The following is a 20838-nucleotide window of genomic DNA, read 5'->3' on the forward strand; positions in this document are numbered from 1 at the left end:
AACCGAGAACCACCCTCTCACAATCCAGGAACCCTCAGGGGATGTTAGAGAGCCAATTTCAACCCGATCCCCACAGACCAGGCCGAGAGACCACACCGGTGCATGAATCCATGCACCGGGCCTCTAGTGTTAAATATAGATTAGAAATATTTTGATGTTATTAGATTAATCCTGCTTCCTCAATTATAATGTTTTTAGGCATTTTTATAAATTTTGACATTTATTTCCTCAACTACAGGAAGCTGCAATATTTATTGATTAATCCATATATTAGATTTTCAATGAATAAATTCATTCTATTAATGCACTCATCTGTCATCTTAAACTGTTTTCATCATTTACATTATATTTTTGAATCATGTTAAGCATAAACTACTGTATGATTAGATTATTTGTTTTTTGAGAAGATCAGATGGGATTTCATGAAGGAAATAATCTCTAGAAAGAATATTTTCATGAACTTATAATGGTGCATGTACACACACATATATAATACATATATAGTGGATATTAATTTTTATTACTTAAAGATATCAAGGACTTAATACAGAATTTTTTCCCCAAATTTTCTAAACATTGAAAGGTTTGCGAAAAAAAAATTATCCTTTTACTTTGTTAATTACAACAAAGTAATGTCAACATGAAGGAAAATGAAATAGAATATGTATAATATAAATTCTTCTCCCTATACACAAAATTATGCTATCAATAGAGTCCATGTTCAAAATATAATTATGCTATTTTGCATACAATACAAATTAAAAATAAATTTTGGGTTTGGATGAAGAAAACCAAAGCAGCAAACTTTCATTTCCTACATCTAAAGAAAATAGAATTTTTTATTTAGAAAAGCCATTGCCCCATAGTAACAAGTAATTTATATGATCTTACCCAATCAATGATCTCACACTAAAACTTTCTCTCTTAAATAGAAAATTGGTAGAGGTTCAAGAAATGTGGTATTACCTAACTCTCTTCATTTTAAATTAGAGCACGTTTTCCTTCCCTTTGCCAGAAAGTTCATCAATATTTTAGACAGTGTTCTTACTCTGCTTTAGATGAAATAACCTTAATTAAGTGTGTATGATTTATTTTCTAAAAACTTCAGTGCTTAAGCAATGAGCTAAAAAATTCACCACACCAAAGAAATATAGTACAGGTGTGATTTCAATCTATTTTAAAAAGAAAAAAAAAATCATACCAGTGCCTACTTTCAACTCTCCAATACATAATCATACCTCACTAGTTGGTAATGGTGAAAATAAAGATAAATATATAAGTTTAAGATGCATTTCATAGAAGTAATTAAATCTTTTGAAAGAAGATGATTATACAAAGAGAATGAAAACACAAGACACTAAGAGAAAATATTAGCAAGAGATTTGATAAAGAACTGTTATCCAAAATATACAAAGAACTCTTAAAACTCAATAATGACCTAACCAGTGGTCGGCAAACTGCGGCTCGGCAAACCGCAGCTCGCGAGCTACATGCGGCTCTTTGGCCCCTTGAGTGTGGCTCTTCCACAAAATACCAGCTCTTCCACAAAATACCGACTTCTGCGTATGGGCCACGAAGTTTCAATTGCACTGTACATGTGTGCCCGCACATGGTATTTTGTGGAAGAGCCACACTCAAGGGGCCAAAGAGCCGCATGTGGCTCGCGAGCCGTGGTTTGCCGACCACTGACCTAACCAAAGGACTTGCATATTGGTTATGCATATTAACAAAACCAATGGACACAGACACTGGGGCGGTGGGGGCTTGCCCAGGGTGGGAATGGCTGGGGGAGGGGGGGGTCAATCAGGGAAAAAGGAGACATATATAAAATTTTAGACAATAAAAAAATACAAAATCCCTCAATAATGAAACAAACAAACAACTTGATTAAAAAGTGGGACAAAGATTTTGAGAGACATCTCATCAAAGAAGATATTTGGGGGTTCTGGTCAAGATAACGGCATAGGTAAATGTGGTAGTGGAATTGTCCACAACATCAAAATTACAACTAATATACTGAAGAACCATCATTCAGAGCTGCCTGAACTCCAGCAGAAGAGAAGTCTTTCAACTAAGGATAGAAAGAAGAACCTGCATCAAGACTGGTTGAAGGGGTGGAGATGCAAAACAGGCTGGTCCCACCCCCAAATGCGTCCAGTACAAATCAGGGGGCAAATCTCAGATGCAAAGGTACCCCATCACTTCTGAGGGTCCCAGCCCCACACCAGGGCCTCCCATCTCAGGGTTCTAGCTCCAGGAAGAGAAGTTCCCATAGTTTCTGGCTGTGAAACCAGCCGGGATTGTGGCTGAGTGAGATGGAGGGCTCTAGAATCCAAGGCATTCCTCTAGCAGGGCCCTTGCATGAATTTACTCAGACTTACTTGCTCTGTGTTCCAGCAGTGGGGAGCCAGGGACACATAGGGAGGAATGAGTTGTCACTGGGGCAAGAGCTAGAGGGGCAGCTTTCTCCCAGACAGAGTGCTCGCAGAGGCCACTGTTCCCTTGTTGAGCCCTATCCTCACCGAGTCAGCAGGTGGGCACCATATCTGAGTCTCCGTTAATCTGGCTTACACTTTTGGACCCACCCAGGAGATTCCCTGAGACCCTGCCCCACCCAACTTGTGGGCCCAACCCAAGCATTTTCCAGGGCTTTTGCCATACAACTGACCCACCTTGGCTCATGCTTTGGACTTTTCCTAAAATCTTTCAAACAAGCAACATCTGACCTCAGCATGCCACATACCTCTTACTAAGAGGCCTCAGGCCCAACACCAGCCAGCCTCAGACACAGGTGGCAGAGGTTCTTGCCAGTACATCCTGAGACGCCTCAGGGCCAGCATACCCAATGGGTAGCTTCAGACCACGTTGAAGCACAACACAACCTCCTTCACAAAGGACACACTCAAGGGGTGGACTCAGCTGGCACCAGAGCCCCACTGAAGTAAATCCTGCTCCGGGCTCAGACCCTGCACAGCTGATCCTCCGTGCTGGTTGCAGCCAGTCCTCACAGCCAATCAGCCTGGGAGTACATCTCTCCCATTGAGGTGCCAAGAGCAAGCAAGGTTCAACTACAACAGGAGGATGGACACAGCACCGTGGGAGTAGGGTTATAAGGAAAATCTCTGTACCTTCCACTCAGTTTTGCTGTGAATGTAACTAAAATTGCTCTAAAAAATAAGGTCTATTATTAAAAAACTAGAGGCCCAGTGCACAAATTCGTGAATGGGTGGCATCTGGCCTGCCCCCGCTCAGGGTTGGGGGGCCAACCAGGGGTGGGGCTGGCTGGGGGGAGGGGCCTGGAGAAGACCCACTGAGCTGGAGCTGAGCATGGGCCCCCGGCTTCCCAGGGAGGATGGCCTCAGCAAGGAAACAAACTACCAGAAGGCTCTGCAAAGAGGCCCTGAACACCTTTTGGCCAGAAGGACTCAGAGCTGGGGTCTCTGTGTGTATGTTAGACGCAGCCCGGCCCTCGCCTTTGTCTGCTGGTCAAATCCGTTGCATCGAAAAGCTTGTTCCCCTTCTTCCCTTTGGGCCCTCACAACAATACAGGCCAATTGGAAGACGCCGGCCCCAGTGGCAGAGCCAGGCCCCACATCACCCGGAATTTAGGCCTAAGACAACTGGGTAGCACTCTCCATGGAACAGAACACACTGTTTCAGAGTCTTAATTCTCCCCTAAAATGTGCCCAGCTGCTCCTCTTTAGCCAGGATGGACTGAACTAAGGAACCAAAGACCGAGTTTCCTTTGAGGTGGGATCCACCGGGAGCGGGCTGGTGGCAAGGCCCCTCACAGGCGGCTGCCTTCCCCCCAAGCTCGGTGCGCTCTGAGCTGGTCCGGTTCTGGCAGTGCCAGGTCCTGGCCTGCTGGTCGGGCGGCAGGTCCACAGGGTTTCTCTCCGCCACCCTTCTGGCCTCCCAAGCAGTACCCTCCGGCCCGGAGCACCAGGCGGCTCTCCTAGAGCCAGGACTCAGCGAAGGAGCTGGCCCGCACGGAGAGGGGCCTGAGGTGGCCAGGCTGAGTCCCCCACCCCTCTCCTCAGTCTCACTGGGGCGGATCAGGCCAAAGCCCGCTGCCTGAGACTGGCGCCATGTGGGGAGGGTCTCAGCGGGGAGAGGGGTGCCCTGTCCTACCGGCTGTGGTGACGATCATGTCGGTGCCCAGCTGACTGAATTCGTCCCACAGAGCCTTCATCTCAAGCTGCAGGCTCACGCTGGCCACCTTCGCGTCTTCTTCACCTGCGCCTTGGCGGTGGCCATGCAACTGGCCCGGGGGCTCTCGGGCTTGACAGCGGGGCTGGTGGCAGCCCCTACGGCCAGCTCATCATAGTGACCGGTGGTTCCAGTCCTTCCGCCATAACGGTCGCTGAGCTTTGATTATATAGATTTATTATATAGATAATTATACTAGCATTTTACCTTTATTAATAATGCTTTTCTATTCATTAAGAACTTTAATTAGGATTCTTCATCTCTTTCTTCTTTATCAGGGTAAAAACATTTCCTTCTACTTCTAGCTAATATATTTTAACTAATCAAAAAAGTCATTTGATTTATCTTATTTTTCAACATTAAATAAGAAAAAGCATATATTTAATTATTAATATATTAAGACAATGAATTAACAGATTTCCTATTTCTGATTCATTCTTATAACTTAGAATTTATTAGGAATATTTGGGTACTCATACATATATTTATAAGTGTTCTTTTTTTGTCCAATATTGTTACTGGGAATATTCTAGCTCCATATGACTCGAATGGCTTGCAAACCTTTTTATTTTTACCTATCTTCTGGACATTGTAAAGGTTTCATACAGTTTTCTCACATGTTTTATACATGATCAAAAGTTAAATTGATTAATTGAAATATTCATCCAAAAGAAACAAACAAAAATCCCCAGCAAAACAAAAATACAAGCAACTACGTAATACCAATTTAATTTTTTCTATTAAATTTTCTTAAAATTTATGTGTGTGTAGTTAATTTTTCCTTTTTTTTTTCCTCTCTGAAAAATAGCTTAGAATCTACAGATGGCAGAACTAGTATTTGTGAATACCATTAACAGTTTTACTTAAAAAGGCAATTTCATAAATTTTTTTGAATATGTAAACTGAACATTTTTGTATTCTGTGAAATAAAAAGTCAATTATATAAGTGAAAAAGAAAAAAGTTCCTTTTTGATATTTGCCCATTACTAGGGCATAATAATAATCCAAGCCCTAATTCCCAGTCAGCATTGTCAGGGAGCTTTGCCTTGGAGTTGCCTCTGATTAGGCACTTGAGTTCTAGGGAAAAGGGAATGTCTGTAGGAATGTGGCCTGATTCTTAAAATAAAATAATGATTTAGGGACCAGGGAATATTTAGGTTAATTTTATTTGACACAGACCTTGGCAACTTTTTAATAACATGAATGTTATTATAGATAGAAACTAATTACACTGGTTGCAACACCAGTGTAGCTTCACATTTCTAACATCTTCTGGTCAGAAAATGTTCTCAAGATGCCGGAAATTCAGGATCTCTTCAAAGAAGAAAAACATGTTCAACTGTGATATAATTAGCAGTTTCTATGGCTTTTGTTCTTAAGAGACAATAATAGTTTTGATTCTTGAAAATGCCTAATTATATGGGGAAGGAAATTCAAGGCAGAAAGGAAGATAATTTATAGTATAATTTTCAAAGTAACTAGCATTCACAGAAAATAATTCTTATTTATAAACCTGGTTTAATCTGTAAGATCTTAGTATCCTTTAAGAAATAATAATTCAAATTTAGCATTAGTTACCATTTTTGTACTTCCCTAATCTCGATGTGTTGAAAATAAATAATTGCTATTATTTTAATACAACTTTTATTTTGATTTTTTTTTTTTTAGGATTATATCTATGTGAACTGAAGAGTGAGGGAGTTGTCAGTTATATTTACATAAAATTTGTAATTTTCTTAAATATTGAAAAGTCTCTATCGTATCACATTCCTACAATTTAAATCTAAGGTTGCAATATCAAATTTAATGTTGTAACATAAAAATGTATAATATTTTTGTTTTATTTGCATTTAATTATGTTTCTTTGTACTAAAAATCTACCTAGTTTTCATTACTGATGCTTTTGACAAAAAGATGTTTACAGGGAAGTAAAAATAAGTTATCACATATTTTAAATACTATGTTGCTGTTTCATCATCCAATTTATTGCTTTAAATAAAACAGCATAGGCCAGCCAGCATGGCTCAGTTGTTGAGCGTCAACCTATAAACCAAGAGATAACTGTTTGATTCCCAGTCAGGGCATATGTGTGCTCAATCCCCAGTTTGGGGTGTGCATGATCAATAATTTCTGTTCCTCTCCCTCTCCCTTCCTCTCTGAAACCAATACAAATATATTTTAAAAATAAAATAGCATAAGTCCTAGTCTAGCTCTAGTGAAAGACAGTTACTTTTTTATTAACCTGTTCTGAAAACAACTTTTAAAAAAAACGAGGCTTCTTTGAATCCTAGAGGTCACTACTAGAAAAAAAGTAGATTTCCCATCTTTTTAAATATTTTGCTCAAGATGTCACTGAGGCCAATAAAACAAAACAAAAACAAATGCTTATAGATTTTCTATAACTATAAAGGCAGATAAAAAATACCACAACTTAGAGATTTAAATAATAAAACCAAGCTCAAATTGGGAAATTATTTCATTTTGGTTTAATGATAGAAAGGAAAGGCAGTGAAGCTATTTAATTTTATATTAAATAGTGTTAAATCAATTAAGACAATAAATGTTACTTGGGAAAACTATTCAGAACATGCATTTTAAAACTTCTATTCAACCATTGTTTTAAATAATCAAATAAGAAATTAAAATCTAAAAGCAAAATGAAATTTGCTCTTAGAACAATATTTGTCAAGAATCATGATTATTGTTCATAGTTAATTAACTTTTTGTATATTTATTAAAGCGCAGAGACCAGTTGAAGAGACCTTATTTACTTATTTATTGAAAAACAGCCCACAACATCTGCTGTTACTGAACCACTAAAACCCCTGAATATAACAGAATATTGATTCTGGTTTCTCTCCACTCCCTGACTGTTTGCCTCAAATTACCAATCTCTTTTGTCTCCTTATTTTTGGGATGACGTCTCCTCTTGAAAGTTTATTTATAATTAAGAACCTGTGCCATTATAAATAACATCTTCTAAAAATCTATAGTTGATTATCTATACTTTTTTCTGATTCCCCTCTTTTTCCTTCACAGCCTCTAAAAAGGATTCCCAATGTTTTTGAACTCTCTTATCCACATATTCTCTGAGAGAAGACTGATGATATATGAACAAAAGATATCCTCCCTCATAAGTTGTCATCTTTTTCTATCATTTTATAGTGAAAGCCTCAGTCAGTGGTTCTGGTATTGAGTTAAAGGCTGAAAATCAATTGAATAAAAAAATATGTTACATTTAAAAAAATGGATAGTACTGCCTTCTCTCTTGCTTTATGGGCTAAACCACAGTTTTAAGATATTATATCTTGGACATTTCTCATAGAAATATTTTTTTCTGGTATATTGCCTCATGTAAGGGAAACAAAAGAAAAAAAATGGGATTACATAGAACTAAAAAGGTTTTGCATAGCAAAGAAAACTGTCAAAAAAGGAAAAGACAACACACTGAATAGGAGAACATATTTGCCAATGATACATTTTATAAGGGGCTAACATCAAAAGTTTATAAAGAACTTATAAAACTCACCATGGCCAAATAGGACTGGATATATATTACAATAACGTTTTGCAATACTCTAACTCTGAAAAAACTCTTAAATATGTACCACATCTAACTTACATCATAAACTTCAGGGTTAGACCTTTAGATAGAAAACTATGGTGTAGTTTGGGTATTTTTATTTCCGTTTGTGATGTTATAAATTTTATTATAGTAATAGTTGTTTATTGTGTTTGAGTAATGCTGCAAAAATCTAATCAGAAAGGTATTATTAACCATCATACATTACTCATTTCTTTTCTCCCTTTATTCCTCCCTCTCTTTCATCTTTCTTTGTAGATTCCGTTCTACTAGTGGACAGGTTTGTTTTATAAAAATATTTTATTCTCTTTATGATGACCTATTGTTTCCCCATCTTAGAATATATGTAAATAAACCTATATAATAAAAGCCTAATATGCTAAGTGTCTGGTCGTCCATTCAACCAATCAAAGCATAATATGCTAATGATATGCTAAGGCCGCTCAACCACTCACTATGACATGCACTAACCACCGGGGGCAGAGAGTCGACCGGTCGACCAATCGCTATGACGTGTACTGGTCACCAGGGGGCAGATGCTCTGACCGGTAGACTAGCTTGCTGCTGGTGTCAGGCTGATCAGGACTGAGTGAGACTGGCCGGACATGCCCTGGACCCCTCCTGTGTCCCTCCCCATCCCTGATCGTGCACGGGTGGGATCCCTTGGCCTGGCCTGTGCCCTCTTACAATCTGGGACTTTTCAGTGGATGTCGGAGAGCCAATTTTGGCCCTATCTGCAGGCCAGGCCAAAGGACCCCACTGGTGCATGAATTCATGCACTAGGCCTATAGTCAATTGTAATAGCCATGACTTAGCTTCCTCAGTTACATTCAGGTATATTAGACGTTTTATTTTTGCTATTATTATCAGGATATCCTTTATGAACATCTTTTTTTTTTAAAATATATTTTATTGATTTCAGAGAGGAAGGGAGAGGGAGAGACGGATAGACATATCAATGATGAGAGAGAATCAAGCCCACAACCCCGGGGCATGTGCCTTGACCTGGAATCCAACTGTGACCTCCTGGTTCATAGGTCTACTCTCAACCAGAGTCACAACCATGGCAAAGAATATCTTTTGTTAACAAACTATGATCTCTCCAAGGACAAATAGTTTGGGAATTAATGAGTGGCTTATAGACAGTATTGACAAATAGAGTGGCAGAACATTTATACAAAATCAAGAAGACAAAATTAACCAAAACAATACAATTTAGTGAAGATTTTGCAAATCTTCGTGACATGGCTACCTTTATCTTTGGTGCTGCCACTGCTCTCGCACTACCAAATGACTTCTCACTGCTGGACTGGCTTACAATGACTGCCATTGTTTTGCTACTTCCTGCTGCCATAGTCTTACCTCCAGCCAAGTTTTTCAATTGCCTTCTACAAGTTGCTCTCACACAGGAATTAGAAATAAGCAAGGAAGGAAGCAAAAGTAGTTCCAGTTTGGAAAATTGTGTAAAATTAGTTCACATTTTAAGACTCATTAACACACAATTATCTCAAGGTCTTTCAAAGGCAATTAGGTTATAATTTTCCTAATTTGGGCCCTGACCTGTTGATCAGAGTTGGCTACATTTAACTTGATATCTCTGAAGAATGTGATTGTGCTTTTTTTTAAATTAAAGGACACCAACAGAATTAACACAACAAAGAGGTCAGTCATTGGCCTTCTTATGGCAATCAGCTCTAACCCAATACTTCAATAATTTTTCAGTCAAAATATTTAATAATATTACAGAAAACAGATAAAGGTTATTGATCAAAGATCCTGTACCTTATTGGTTCATCCTACACATATAAGCCCAAATTCCATTACTTGAATTGTTAGTATGACTAGATTCCTCTTTAATTCACACAAAATGAGTAAGATTTTGTTGTAATATGTGTTTTGTTTCCTATCCTCCAAACTCATTTATCTTTTATTTGATTTACAAAATTGCTTTCTCATCCTGCAAAGCAAGGGTGTAATTTTTCCATCATTCTAAAATATGTTTACGAAACACATTTGATGGTAAACACTGACTCAATGGGTGCTAAGCAATTAAGTGGCAGTCATCAGTTTAATACTAGTTGGGGCATTACTTAAGTTTGAGGGTCAGTGAGATTAATGGTCAGTACATTATAAATAGGTCATAACACAAATGTATATGCCCAAAACACAACTCTATGCTGGCTGTAACATAAACCCTACTGTGTGCTAAGCAGAAAAGGCATTGTGGTTCCCAAAATGAAACTGAGTCTGCTGTCACCAATTTCCCACACACGTTCATGGTGAGATTTTGTAAGTGTACAAATGAGATAGCTCTCTATGATACTGAAGCCTGGGATCTTTTAAAATTAGTAGTTAAGTGAACAAAAGAAATTTTGATTCATGTGAATTTAGACAAATTTATAAACATTGAAAAGACATTTTTTCATGGGTTCTTTATGCTGTCAGCCTACATTAAATCCAAAAATAGTTATTTAGCAAACCATCAACAAAATGATAAAAACTATGCTTCTAATGAATAAAATATGTGCATTATTATTTCTGATTCAAAATTTTTGAAAATAATAATAGTACTACATATATAATGGTATGCTGTTTAAAATGCAGAATTTATCTGATGATCAAAAAGAGTCAGAGGAAATGAGTAGATTTCTGAGAGCAGCATGTGGGAGGCTGGGGTGGGAAGTGAAGGCGCTTTGATTTTTCTCTTGGCTAGTGCTGAAATCCTATAGCAACACAAACATTTCTAATTTGAAAATGTTTAGACACACTTAAGTCTTCCTTACTAATATTATCGGGAGAACATTTTAAAGACCCCTTTCCTGGATAACATTTTGTAATTTACATTTAGTTGATATATGAAGTTTAGAGCATTTTATTGCCTTTTTTGTCATGTGTAAATAACTTAGTAAGAAGTATGTCACTGAGCTTACCAAAAAATCCCTTTTATTTTTATGGAAACGAAGAAGCAGTAGATTTATTGTCTTCTAAAGAGACAGACATTGCTAGGCAGGAAATCTGTAGGTGGAGACTCAGTCTAAGGAAAGAGTCCCTGTCACTTCTCTTTTGTTTCTTTAAGCCACTCATGGCGTTCCTAGAAATATGTGGCTGCTCAGTTAAGTGAAATTGAGCATCCTACTATATTTGTAGTGACTTGACATATGTAGATATTTTCATTGTTCCCTTCTTTAAAACTCTTATGTAATATTCTGAGACCAGGTAACGTCAACTGAATTGGTGGTTGTTGTTTTGTTTGTTTATTTGTACTTTTGGTTTGTTTGTTTTGGGAAATTATAGTCACTATTCAAAATGCTTTGTATGAATTTACTCATTCATAATCCTCATCACAACTTAACAAGGAAGAATTATTATTTCATTCAAAAAAGGGAACATTGAGCACAGAGAGCTTACATGAGCTGTCTATAGTTGCTTAGCTAATTTTTTTAAACTCAATTTCTTTAAAAATTTGATTATTATTTTGATACTAAAACTAAATATTTTATTTTAAATTTTGTTTTATTGCTTAAAGTATTACAAAGAGTATTACATATGTCTCCCTTCCCCCCCCCTTTGACATTCCCTTGGCCACCCCTACCCCCCATTGTCTTGTGTCCATTGGTTATGCTTATATGCAGGCATACAAGTCCTTCGGTTGATCTCTTATCCCCCCTCTCGCCCTGCAACCCTCCCCAGCCTTCCCGCTGTAGTTTGACAGTCTGTTCGATGCTGCTCTGCCTCTGTATCTATTTTTGTTCATTAGTTCATAATGGTCTTTAAAGCTAAATATTTTATATGTTTTTGGTGTACTGAGTGCTTCTGAAAAATAATAATGACGATACTCAATTAAGTAAAACAGAAAAAAAATAGTGTGAGAGCAGATTAGAAAAGCAAACATAACTGGTTCACTGTATAAATTTGCCAAACAAGCACTAAGCATTATTAATGTATTATTTTCTATTGTTTACTGTATTGTTCACATCGTACATACGTACATACATGAGCTATGTGCTATGTATGGAGCTGCTATGTAAATGATAGCAGCAGCAACCACAGTTATCGAGAGCATTTATCCTATTATCAGACACTATTCTTAATATCCTAAATAAACTGTCTCATGCAGCCTCAGAAAAACAGTATAAGATATTAGAATTAACTCCATTTTTAAAATCATAAATGGGCAGTGAAAATAAGTGAAGTAAAAGCCACATAGATAGTAAGTGGAGTGCTTGGGGTACAAACTCAGGCACACTGACCCCGAGCCTACAAACCAGAGTTATTGAATTTTTTCTTATTTGACACATCTAGAGCGAAAGGCACTGTGAGAAACACAAATATGCATCTATGTGTTCTTCGGATTCAAAGGTGGGAAAGATTAAAAGCTACTGGGTGGAATGATTAAATGAAAAAGGTAGTAAATTTGAGGACAACCAACTCTATTATTTGAGTATGTTAGTGTTTAATATTAGAGAGGTCACTTGGAATTAGACGTCAAAGGATTTGACAGAGAGTGAAATCTGGATTCAATTCACTTAAAAACCGAGAGACATAAATGGCTTTTGAGTAGAAAAGTGTTGCGATAGCCACCAGAGCTGCATGTAGGGAGATCGCTGCCTACAAAGGAAAAGGATGCACAGCTTATATTTGTTAGGAGTCTTACAAAATTAAGCATAAACAATAATCTATTGAGTAAAACACATTTTCACAAGTCAACATTTCTGAACCAGGATCAATTTTATTGGTCACCTGAAAACTATAGCTCTAAAAAACTTAGGGCAAACATATGAACATTTATCAACATGAAAAGGCAGTATTTCATAAACTTTTTTTCACATTTAGGTATTATCATATTAGTTTTGAGATATCACAATTAAAAGCTTCTGAAATCTCCCACTACAAAGGTATTTTTGTCAAGCCTACATTTAATTAATAATACTCTAATTTTAAATGTATTCTGTGTTCCTTCCACTGAAGTGATTAGAACACAGTAAATTTTTTGAGGGGTGTGGTGGGAAGGGGGATTGGTCAAAACCATCCGTTCCATTAAAGTTCAATGCCATTGCTTGCCACCATTCAGCTTTAACCGGCTAAAATCCTTTAATTCCCTGGCCCCTGCTGTTGGGGAGCTCTAGGCTCATCACACTTAACCTCTGCCTAGGCTTCTCTGAAAGGAATTTGTTTCAGTCCATTCACAGCTTCAATAGTTGAGCAAGCCACACGCAACTGCACACTGGTCTTGTACCCTGAGCACACTAATCTGATTGTTTTCCACTCTACAAACTCTGGGTCAACAATCAAGCTGCCGCCAGAAACTAATTAATTTGCAAACAGGCCTCTGTTTTCACAGAGGGAAATCTTTTGAGAGCCATGTCAGAGAGGCCAGGCACACCATGGTTACATGCATTGTCATGGCATCCACTTCTCTGGGTAAATCTCTTGCTTGATGTCACTGCACACATGAACCCAGATTACCCAGTCAGCAGTAAATCCCTATTGAGGTCCACTGATCTCTGAATGTACTGACTCTGGAAAGAGGAAATTGGTATAGACAGGCTCTGAATTCATTAAATTGATGGTGAGACCAGAGAGAAAAATTTTAAGAACTCAGAGAAGAAAGAGAGCTGGCTTTAATTTAAAGAATTTTCCAAGATATTATCTAATTTTTATACATTTTTCATTAAATTTAATTTAAAAGTGGGATTCCCTTGAGGGTAATAATATTCTTAAATGTTATTTTTCTAATCTCACCATTCAACTATAAATTCTCAAATAAGTGGTTCAAAATTTGTGACTAATAGGCCATACTTGAGAGTTGTATTTTTTAACCAATCATTAAAAAATGTTAAAATAGCGTATCCTTAATATTTTATTCAGGAATATTTTCTTAGAGCTCTGAAAAACATAAAATCACCTTCCAAACATTGTCACTGAGTTAACTTTTATTCCAAAGTTTTATTCATTTCTCCTCATTAGTGCCATATAATTTCAAACAAAACCAATTGAGAGTGATTACGTGCCTTAGACAAAGTGTGACACAGTAAGTAGATCCTCGAAAAGGTTATTAAATAAAAGTATATTTGGTAAATTTGCTTTTCTGGAAATAGAAAAGGCATATTTAGTTAACTTATTAAATGTGTTATCATTTAGAAAATAGAATAATTTTATGGTATATTTTTGAAAAGGTTATAGTTGGAGGTGCGCATTCTTTATTGGGATGAAAATTTTTCTGGGTAATAGATTCATAAGAAAAAAAAGATAAACTATGTTGGAGTGAGGTAAGGCATAAACACTTTGTTGTTGAGATCTGTTTTTATTTTGTTTTTCAATGACAGTATAATTTCTATATTATTTTGTATTGGTTTCAGGTGTACAGCAGAGTGAGTAGTTGGTATGAATACTTTAAAGTATTGCATATCCATGCTTCAGCATAATTTCAGCAAAAATATGTTTATTTTTTTGTGATTCTATACAGTGATATTTAACTAACAGAGTGTAATTCATAGATGTAATTCAAAAGTTAAAAAGACTGAGTCCTTGTTTTGTCTTTCACAGGCTATGAAAACCAAGATGACATTTGTGGTTGCAGTTGCTGTTTTGACTAAATGTTCACTCTACTTACGTAATACTCCTCTGCTCATATAACCATAAAATAAGGCTTCCACAGGGCTTTTTTCTCCAAGGTCAGCAAAATATATTAGTAACTTGCTTAAGTCGGAGAAATAATTCAAAATGGCATCATTAAAAAGCCTGATATTATGCAAAACTACATAATTCGTTTTACTTATTAAAAAATCAAATTGGATACTTTGACATAGTTTATGTCTTTAAAGATAATAGAATTAAAATAGTACATCAAAAGAGTTGTACAAATGATTTGAGATTAGGTATCTGGTACCATGTAACATTAATTTCTACTCCCATAATTTATTTGCAATCACATTTCTTGGTTTTATTTACATACAAATATATCTTGTGGAGAAATCTGAATCTTTAGAGAATATGGAGTATCCCGGTACATGACCACAGAGGAAGCCATGCTCTTTCCAATAATTGGGCGAGCGAGGCTGGTATGAGTGTTACAGTGAGAGGAAGGAGAATGATGACTTGCATACCATTTCAATTACAGAAAAAAAGCAAGTGGGTTGGTCTATCCACAGGCATGATACTTTTAGGAAATCCACTAAAAGAAAACAGGTCTTCCTGAAGCGAGTGGGAAGGCCTCACACTCTGGGCCCTGTAATTAAGGTCTGTTTGTGTTCTCTGGGCCTCAGATCTCTCAAGGATCCATGTGGTTTCCCATATTAAACCCTACTGTGACTGCCCTTTCACCCCGGCTCAAACACAATCACTCACGGAATGAGTCTGACAAAGCTTCCTGAGCATGCTCCACCCTGTGGAAGTGGAACAAAGGACACAGAGAAAACTCACATTTAGCGAGTGTTGACAACATGCCAATACTTACTTAGCACTTTTTACAGATTATCATGTGGTCATTTTTCCACAACTATAAGAGGTCGGTAGTAGTGTAATCCCATTAGAAGTAAGGTCCAAAGTAATATGAAACCGTCTTGCTCTAAAGACTACGGTCTTTCCTCCATAACATATAGCATTCCAATATTAATTCAAGATCTAAAACAGTGTCCATCAAATAGAAAAATAAATGTAGGCTAGCCCTTCATCTGCTCTGATGGATGGCTAATATGTACAAGAACTAGGTAGTAGTATTTAAATGCAAAATGTTAAGAAATCATTACTATAACAATAGCATAAACTTATTTGTATCATTACTACAAATATATAAATGACATAGTTACCTAATTCTCACATCCTTGGTAAGCCGAAACTGAAGTTTTAAAAAAATATGCTATTTAGATAATTTATGAAGCACAAGAAAAAAAACATTCTGAATCTGGGCACATCATGGCAAACATATACCAGTTCATTTCCTGAAATCCAAAGTAGTTATAACATCTATCAGCCTTAAAAGAGGAGCTAGTGTCAATGAAAAAAAATTTGTTTAGAAAAAGCAGTTTTTGTTTCTTCACCTAAATGTATTACTCATTCCTAATATTTCCTGTTAAAATACATTTAAACTATTATTGATATTATTATAAAAATATAAATTTCAGTTTATAATTATGAAAATAGTGAGGTTTCATTACAATCAAGATATTTCAAGTTCTAATTCTAGACAACTGTTTTGTTTTTTATTTGTATAGGGAATGATATTAAAAGTCATTAAAATAGGGCAACTGGTTCTTCCAAAAATAAATGGTTTGAATTAATTTGAGGAAAGTAAAGGAAGTCCTGTGTCAAATTAATTTTAATAGGTCTTTCATAAAGTACCTTGCAAGATAATTGATTACTTCTGGTAACACAGATGATTATGCAGTCTATGCTCCTGCCTCAAAATTCAGTTATTTTATGCATGAACATCTAAACATGATGTTTCTAACTTTATTCTGAAATGGTACTTAATTTCCTGAGGCTTGAGATTCACACAGTCCCTCGTTTCTATCTAAAATGTGTCTGCATCCCCATCTTGCAGCAGCTCTGGTTTCTGCACCCTGTCAAATGTAACCTTTGTGCTAATTTGGTAAAATCCATTCTCACGTTTAGTGCTGAGAGACTGATAACTGAATTCTCAAATGAACTGCACATTTGCAGGGATGAAGTACAGAGCTGCGGACAATGACTGTTTTCCCACAGTGTAAATTCTTCAGACTCGGCTGTCAACATGTGAGTGTGTGCAGCACAAAGACGGCTTTAACTTGATGACTTTTTTCCTCCAAGGCCATAAAAACGAAATGGATACTGTACTCTCCTTCATGTTATTCCATCTTCTAATGAGACGCTCTTTCTCAGGGACAGTGAGAGCCTGTATGCTTTTTAGAGTTCTTAGTAGATCAAAGTCTCCTTCTTGCAGAATAAAAACAAACGTGATCCTTCCTAAATAAATATTTCAGTTTGAGAATAGACGAGATAGCAACAGTGGATGTTCCAAAACTGTCCTCCGGGAGTTTGGAGTTAAGCTCTTTTATAGTTTTACGCCAACAGTCTTATCATGATCTTAGTATCTTTTCTCTCTCTTGGTGAGACACAATTTCTCTGCTGGTCACCCAGCTACCACACTTCTACCCCAGGGGTAGGGATTCGATCATATGTCAAATCTCCTTTGATTACCACAGTGTTTCTACTTAATTAAATGACCTTAGGCATCATCTACATTAAAGAGAACACAATGGGGAAGTGATGTCAAACTTATGTGAAACTTGGGAGAGCAGGACAAAAGGGAAGCGAAAACAAGTGCCTTCTAAAGGGAAAAGGCTGGAGAACAGCGACACGTCCTGCCAGAGAGGCTTTTCTAAATGGAGACTGATAAACAGCTATGGAAACTCATCAGTGGCCGTTGGAGAAGCCGTTCCATGGGATCAAAGTCAGCTTGAAAGTGGATAAAGCGGTGAAAAAGTTGAGAAAACAAGTTTCTAACAAGACTATGCACTTAGATATGCAGGGACTTCATGGCATGCCACGATGAAAGGGGGTGTTGAATAGATGAGCAAGTTTTCAGGTCAGAGGAAGAGTCAGTGGTACCGAAGAGATAAAGACAGCAAAAGACATGTAGATTGGGGAAATTTACATAAGCTCATCAATGCAATTAGGAGCAAAGGCAGACAAGTGAAATATGGAAGGTAAGAGGCACACTGATACATAAAAAATAATGGATGGTCAGAAGTGTTGCAGGAGGGAAGAAATGCTGATGGAGCTTACTTGTGGTATGTATGTTTTATGTTTTGAATGGTCACTTTAAAGTATTTATCAGAACAAAGATTGTAACAGACAACTCATCGTCTCCTGATGTTTCAGTGATGTTTAGAGGTCATATTGTCATTTTTTCTCTAACAAATCAATGAAGGACGGAGTGATTAAATGAATTTTGGGGGTTCCCCAGGGGAAGAAGCAGGAAAAACAAGTGTGGTAGAAGTTCAAGTGATGAAATATTCAAGCATCTTACCGAAAACAGATGGACTATAAAATGGGAAATAGGGTTTTAGAAAGATTAAAGGAGAATCAAATAAATAAATGATATAAAAGTCCTTTGACATTTTGAAAATACTTTCAATGTAATGTCATCTTTAAGACAATTTTTTAAAGTGTTACATAACTTATATGATGTTCTCAAGGGAACATGGAAGTGTGGAGGAAAAAAACACACTACATCATGAGATTTGAGATTAGTTGTGGTGTTCCTGTAAGACAGGATTGGTAAGTCATCTTATCATTTTCCATTCCTCCCTTCCGTAGCTCCAGCCCAGATCTATTTCTTTCCATAGTTAACTACTGAGAAATTTCACTTTTGGCACAAAGCAAATATTTCCCTGAATCCTTAATCTCTCTTTTCTCTTTGCCCAGCTTTCTCACACCCATAGCCATGACGTCACTACCATGTGTTTAACTGCATATTAAATCTCAAGTCATATAACTTGAGCTATACAAAGAAAGTTTTCCAGTTACACCTGTTACGTGTCTATGTTCTTACAAGCACCACCTACCATTGAGCCACCTGGAATCATGCTGCTCTGTCCTGATTGGGTGGTGGTGCCCAAGAGTTCGGAAGATAGCAAAGTCTCGGCCCATAAAATCAGCTGCCGTTCCGGAATATAACTCTCCATCTGTGTTGTGACAAGATAAAACACATGCACATACTTTAATTCAATTAAGGTAAGAAAAACAAAACAAAAAAACAAAATGCAAGTTCGGTGTTAAGTCCATGCTAAAAAGAAAACAGAAATGCTCTCTACACCATTATGCAAAGCTATTTATTTTTTAATCTTATGTCTTTGTTATAGTATTTTATTAAATCATCATTCAATAATTTAGTACCTGACTACTCATTTAGTACTGACTTTGAAAAATTGAATAAAATATGACTCAGTGGATATTAATAAAACATGAAATATTATTCTTTTCCACTATAACCAGAGACAAACTTACAAAGTGCACATATTGTTTGCTTTTATATGTGTAAAGATACTATGATTCTAATAATCTTGTTTATTAAGATAAGGAATCATTGCAAAATCTTGCTTATAGTCCTTATTGTATGGAAATTAAATTTCTAATATATTCATTTAAAAATATTTTTGTATTTTATTATAATTCAGAAAGTATTAATATTTTCTTTGCCAAATTTTTCTTGTTTTTTTGTATTTTAATAGAGCAACTTGGAGAAGTGTTTGAATTTAATAGATGCTATCATACAGTCAAAAAGAAAAAAGTCCACCACATAACCTCAGATATAACAGAGAGGAAGAAATTTTGACAAACAGCTCATATTCATTATAGTTTAAATTCTCTTGTTCTTTGACTCATTCCAACTTAAACTAAATTTACTCTAGGTCAGAGTTTAATGATGGAAGACTCCTAATCAGAAGGTAAAGAATAGATGGGAGAAGGAAAAAGGGAGGAGAAAGAGAAGTTAATATTTACTGAATACCACTCTGTGCTGGCTCAGCAGTCAGGCGCTGGCTGGACACTTTCAAATTATCTCATTTAGTTCTGTCAACAACCCCATGACGTAAGGGTATCCATATTTTACAGTTCAAGAAACTCAAGGTTGCTCAGCTAATGACTAGGCAAGTCAAGGTGAAAGTTCAAACACAGGCCCATTGGTAATTATTATGCTTTCCTCCCTTTAAGCAGAAAGTGCCACATATTAGTTCATCCAGAAAACTCATTGTTGCCTGTCTACTTACAGTGAATAATCAGCACAACAAAATAACAAAAAGTTATAAATTTTTCTCCAAATAGTCTACCATTATGACAGTAAAAAATATATTATATTGTTGATCATTTGGATATGTTAATGTTTTTAATTCATTGATTTAAAAATATTCAGAAAATAAAATAGGTCTAGATAAATTATAACCTAAACATTTTAATAATACTATGTCCATTTTCAAAGGACTTTCGTATTTATTAAATGAGTGGAAAATTTTCTCTGAATCTTCAGTTATAAGTGCCTTTGAGGGAGTTTTATTAATCGGATTGCATGTATGATATTCTTTGTTCACACCTTCAATTCTCACTTGCAAATCAGGGCTTTGCAATGTAAGGTAGACATTCTCAGTAAGACAGACATTCTCAGTGGCCCAACCCAAATCAATTTCCTTGGTAAGACCTGTGGTTCTCTAATGTGTTTGAATGCACCAAAACAGGCTTTGAGAAACCCCTAAGCTGTGAGGAATAATGATACAAAGAGAACCATTGAACAGCTCCAAATTATGAGGATGAGTTTTTTTAAAAATATTGGTTACACAACATATTAAGTACAAATAATCAGTTTAGTAAGTGGAATTCATATGATATCCCAAATTGTCATAATATGGTATCTTTGGGATTCAAAAACATCTATGTTCTCTTCACTTAATTAAATATCAAGTTCAAATCTGACTTGTTCTCACTATAACATGGTGCAGTGATATTTAATCTTACAATAAGGCAAAGAAATCACCCTTTTAACCAATGTTACCACAATAAGTATAATTTAAGAAAAAGAAATAATCCTGTTCTAAAAGCACAAAAATGCTTTGCATAAGCTAACTATAAGTTTCAAGGGTACTTTGAAATGTTTAAATACATATTGTTGCCTTAATTTTAACTTATATTCAATTGCTGTAATTATTTTTCTCCATGGGATGTTTGTGCCTTCCCCAATGTTCTGTTTTTATTAAAGTTGATATTGTATCATATTACAAGTATTGATATATAGATATTATATATTTTTAAACTTCAGGGGAATTATGTTTCTTGTTCTTTGTGAATAACAGGGTGTAAGTGTAAAATGTGTTGTGGAAGTAGCCTAAAATAATCGTATCGATGTCAAATAATTTCAAGTTGTGAACCTGTCACAGAACACCTTGTATTCTCTTTACCTTAAAAAAATTAAAGTATTGGTTAATGCTTATTTCCCTTTTCACTATGTTAGTGATGAAAATCAGAAAAAGAGAATACAGAACTACCAAAACATGAAAACTAAATAATATCATATC

General features: G+C 36.2%; 1 protein-coding gene across 2 annotated transcripts in view; it reads right to left on the reverse strand.

Moving 5' to 3' along the window:
* Nucleotides 1-20838, reverse strand: part of SEMA3A (semaphorin 3A) — a 193916-nt gene that overhangs the window by 65057 nt on the left and 108021 nt on the right. For both annotated transcript variants that reach the window (XM_059712176.1, XM_059712175.1), the window contains one exon: nucleotides 18340-18459. In XM_059712176.1, coding sequence (XP_059568159.1) covers nucleotides 18340-18459 — 120 coding nt within the window. The remainder of the gene's footprint in view (nucleotides 1-18339; nucleotides 18460-20838) is intronic.

Source organism: Myotis daubentonii, chromosome 10 (assembly GCF_963259705.1).
Source record: "Myotis daubentonii chromosome 10, mMyoDau2.1, whole genome shotgun sequence".
Classification (NCBI taxonomy): domain Eukaryota; kingdom Metazoa; phylum Chordata; class Mammalia; order Chiroptera; family Vespertilionidae; genus Myotis; species Myotis daubentonii.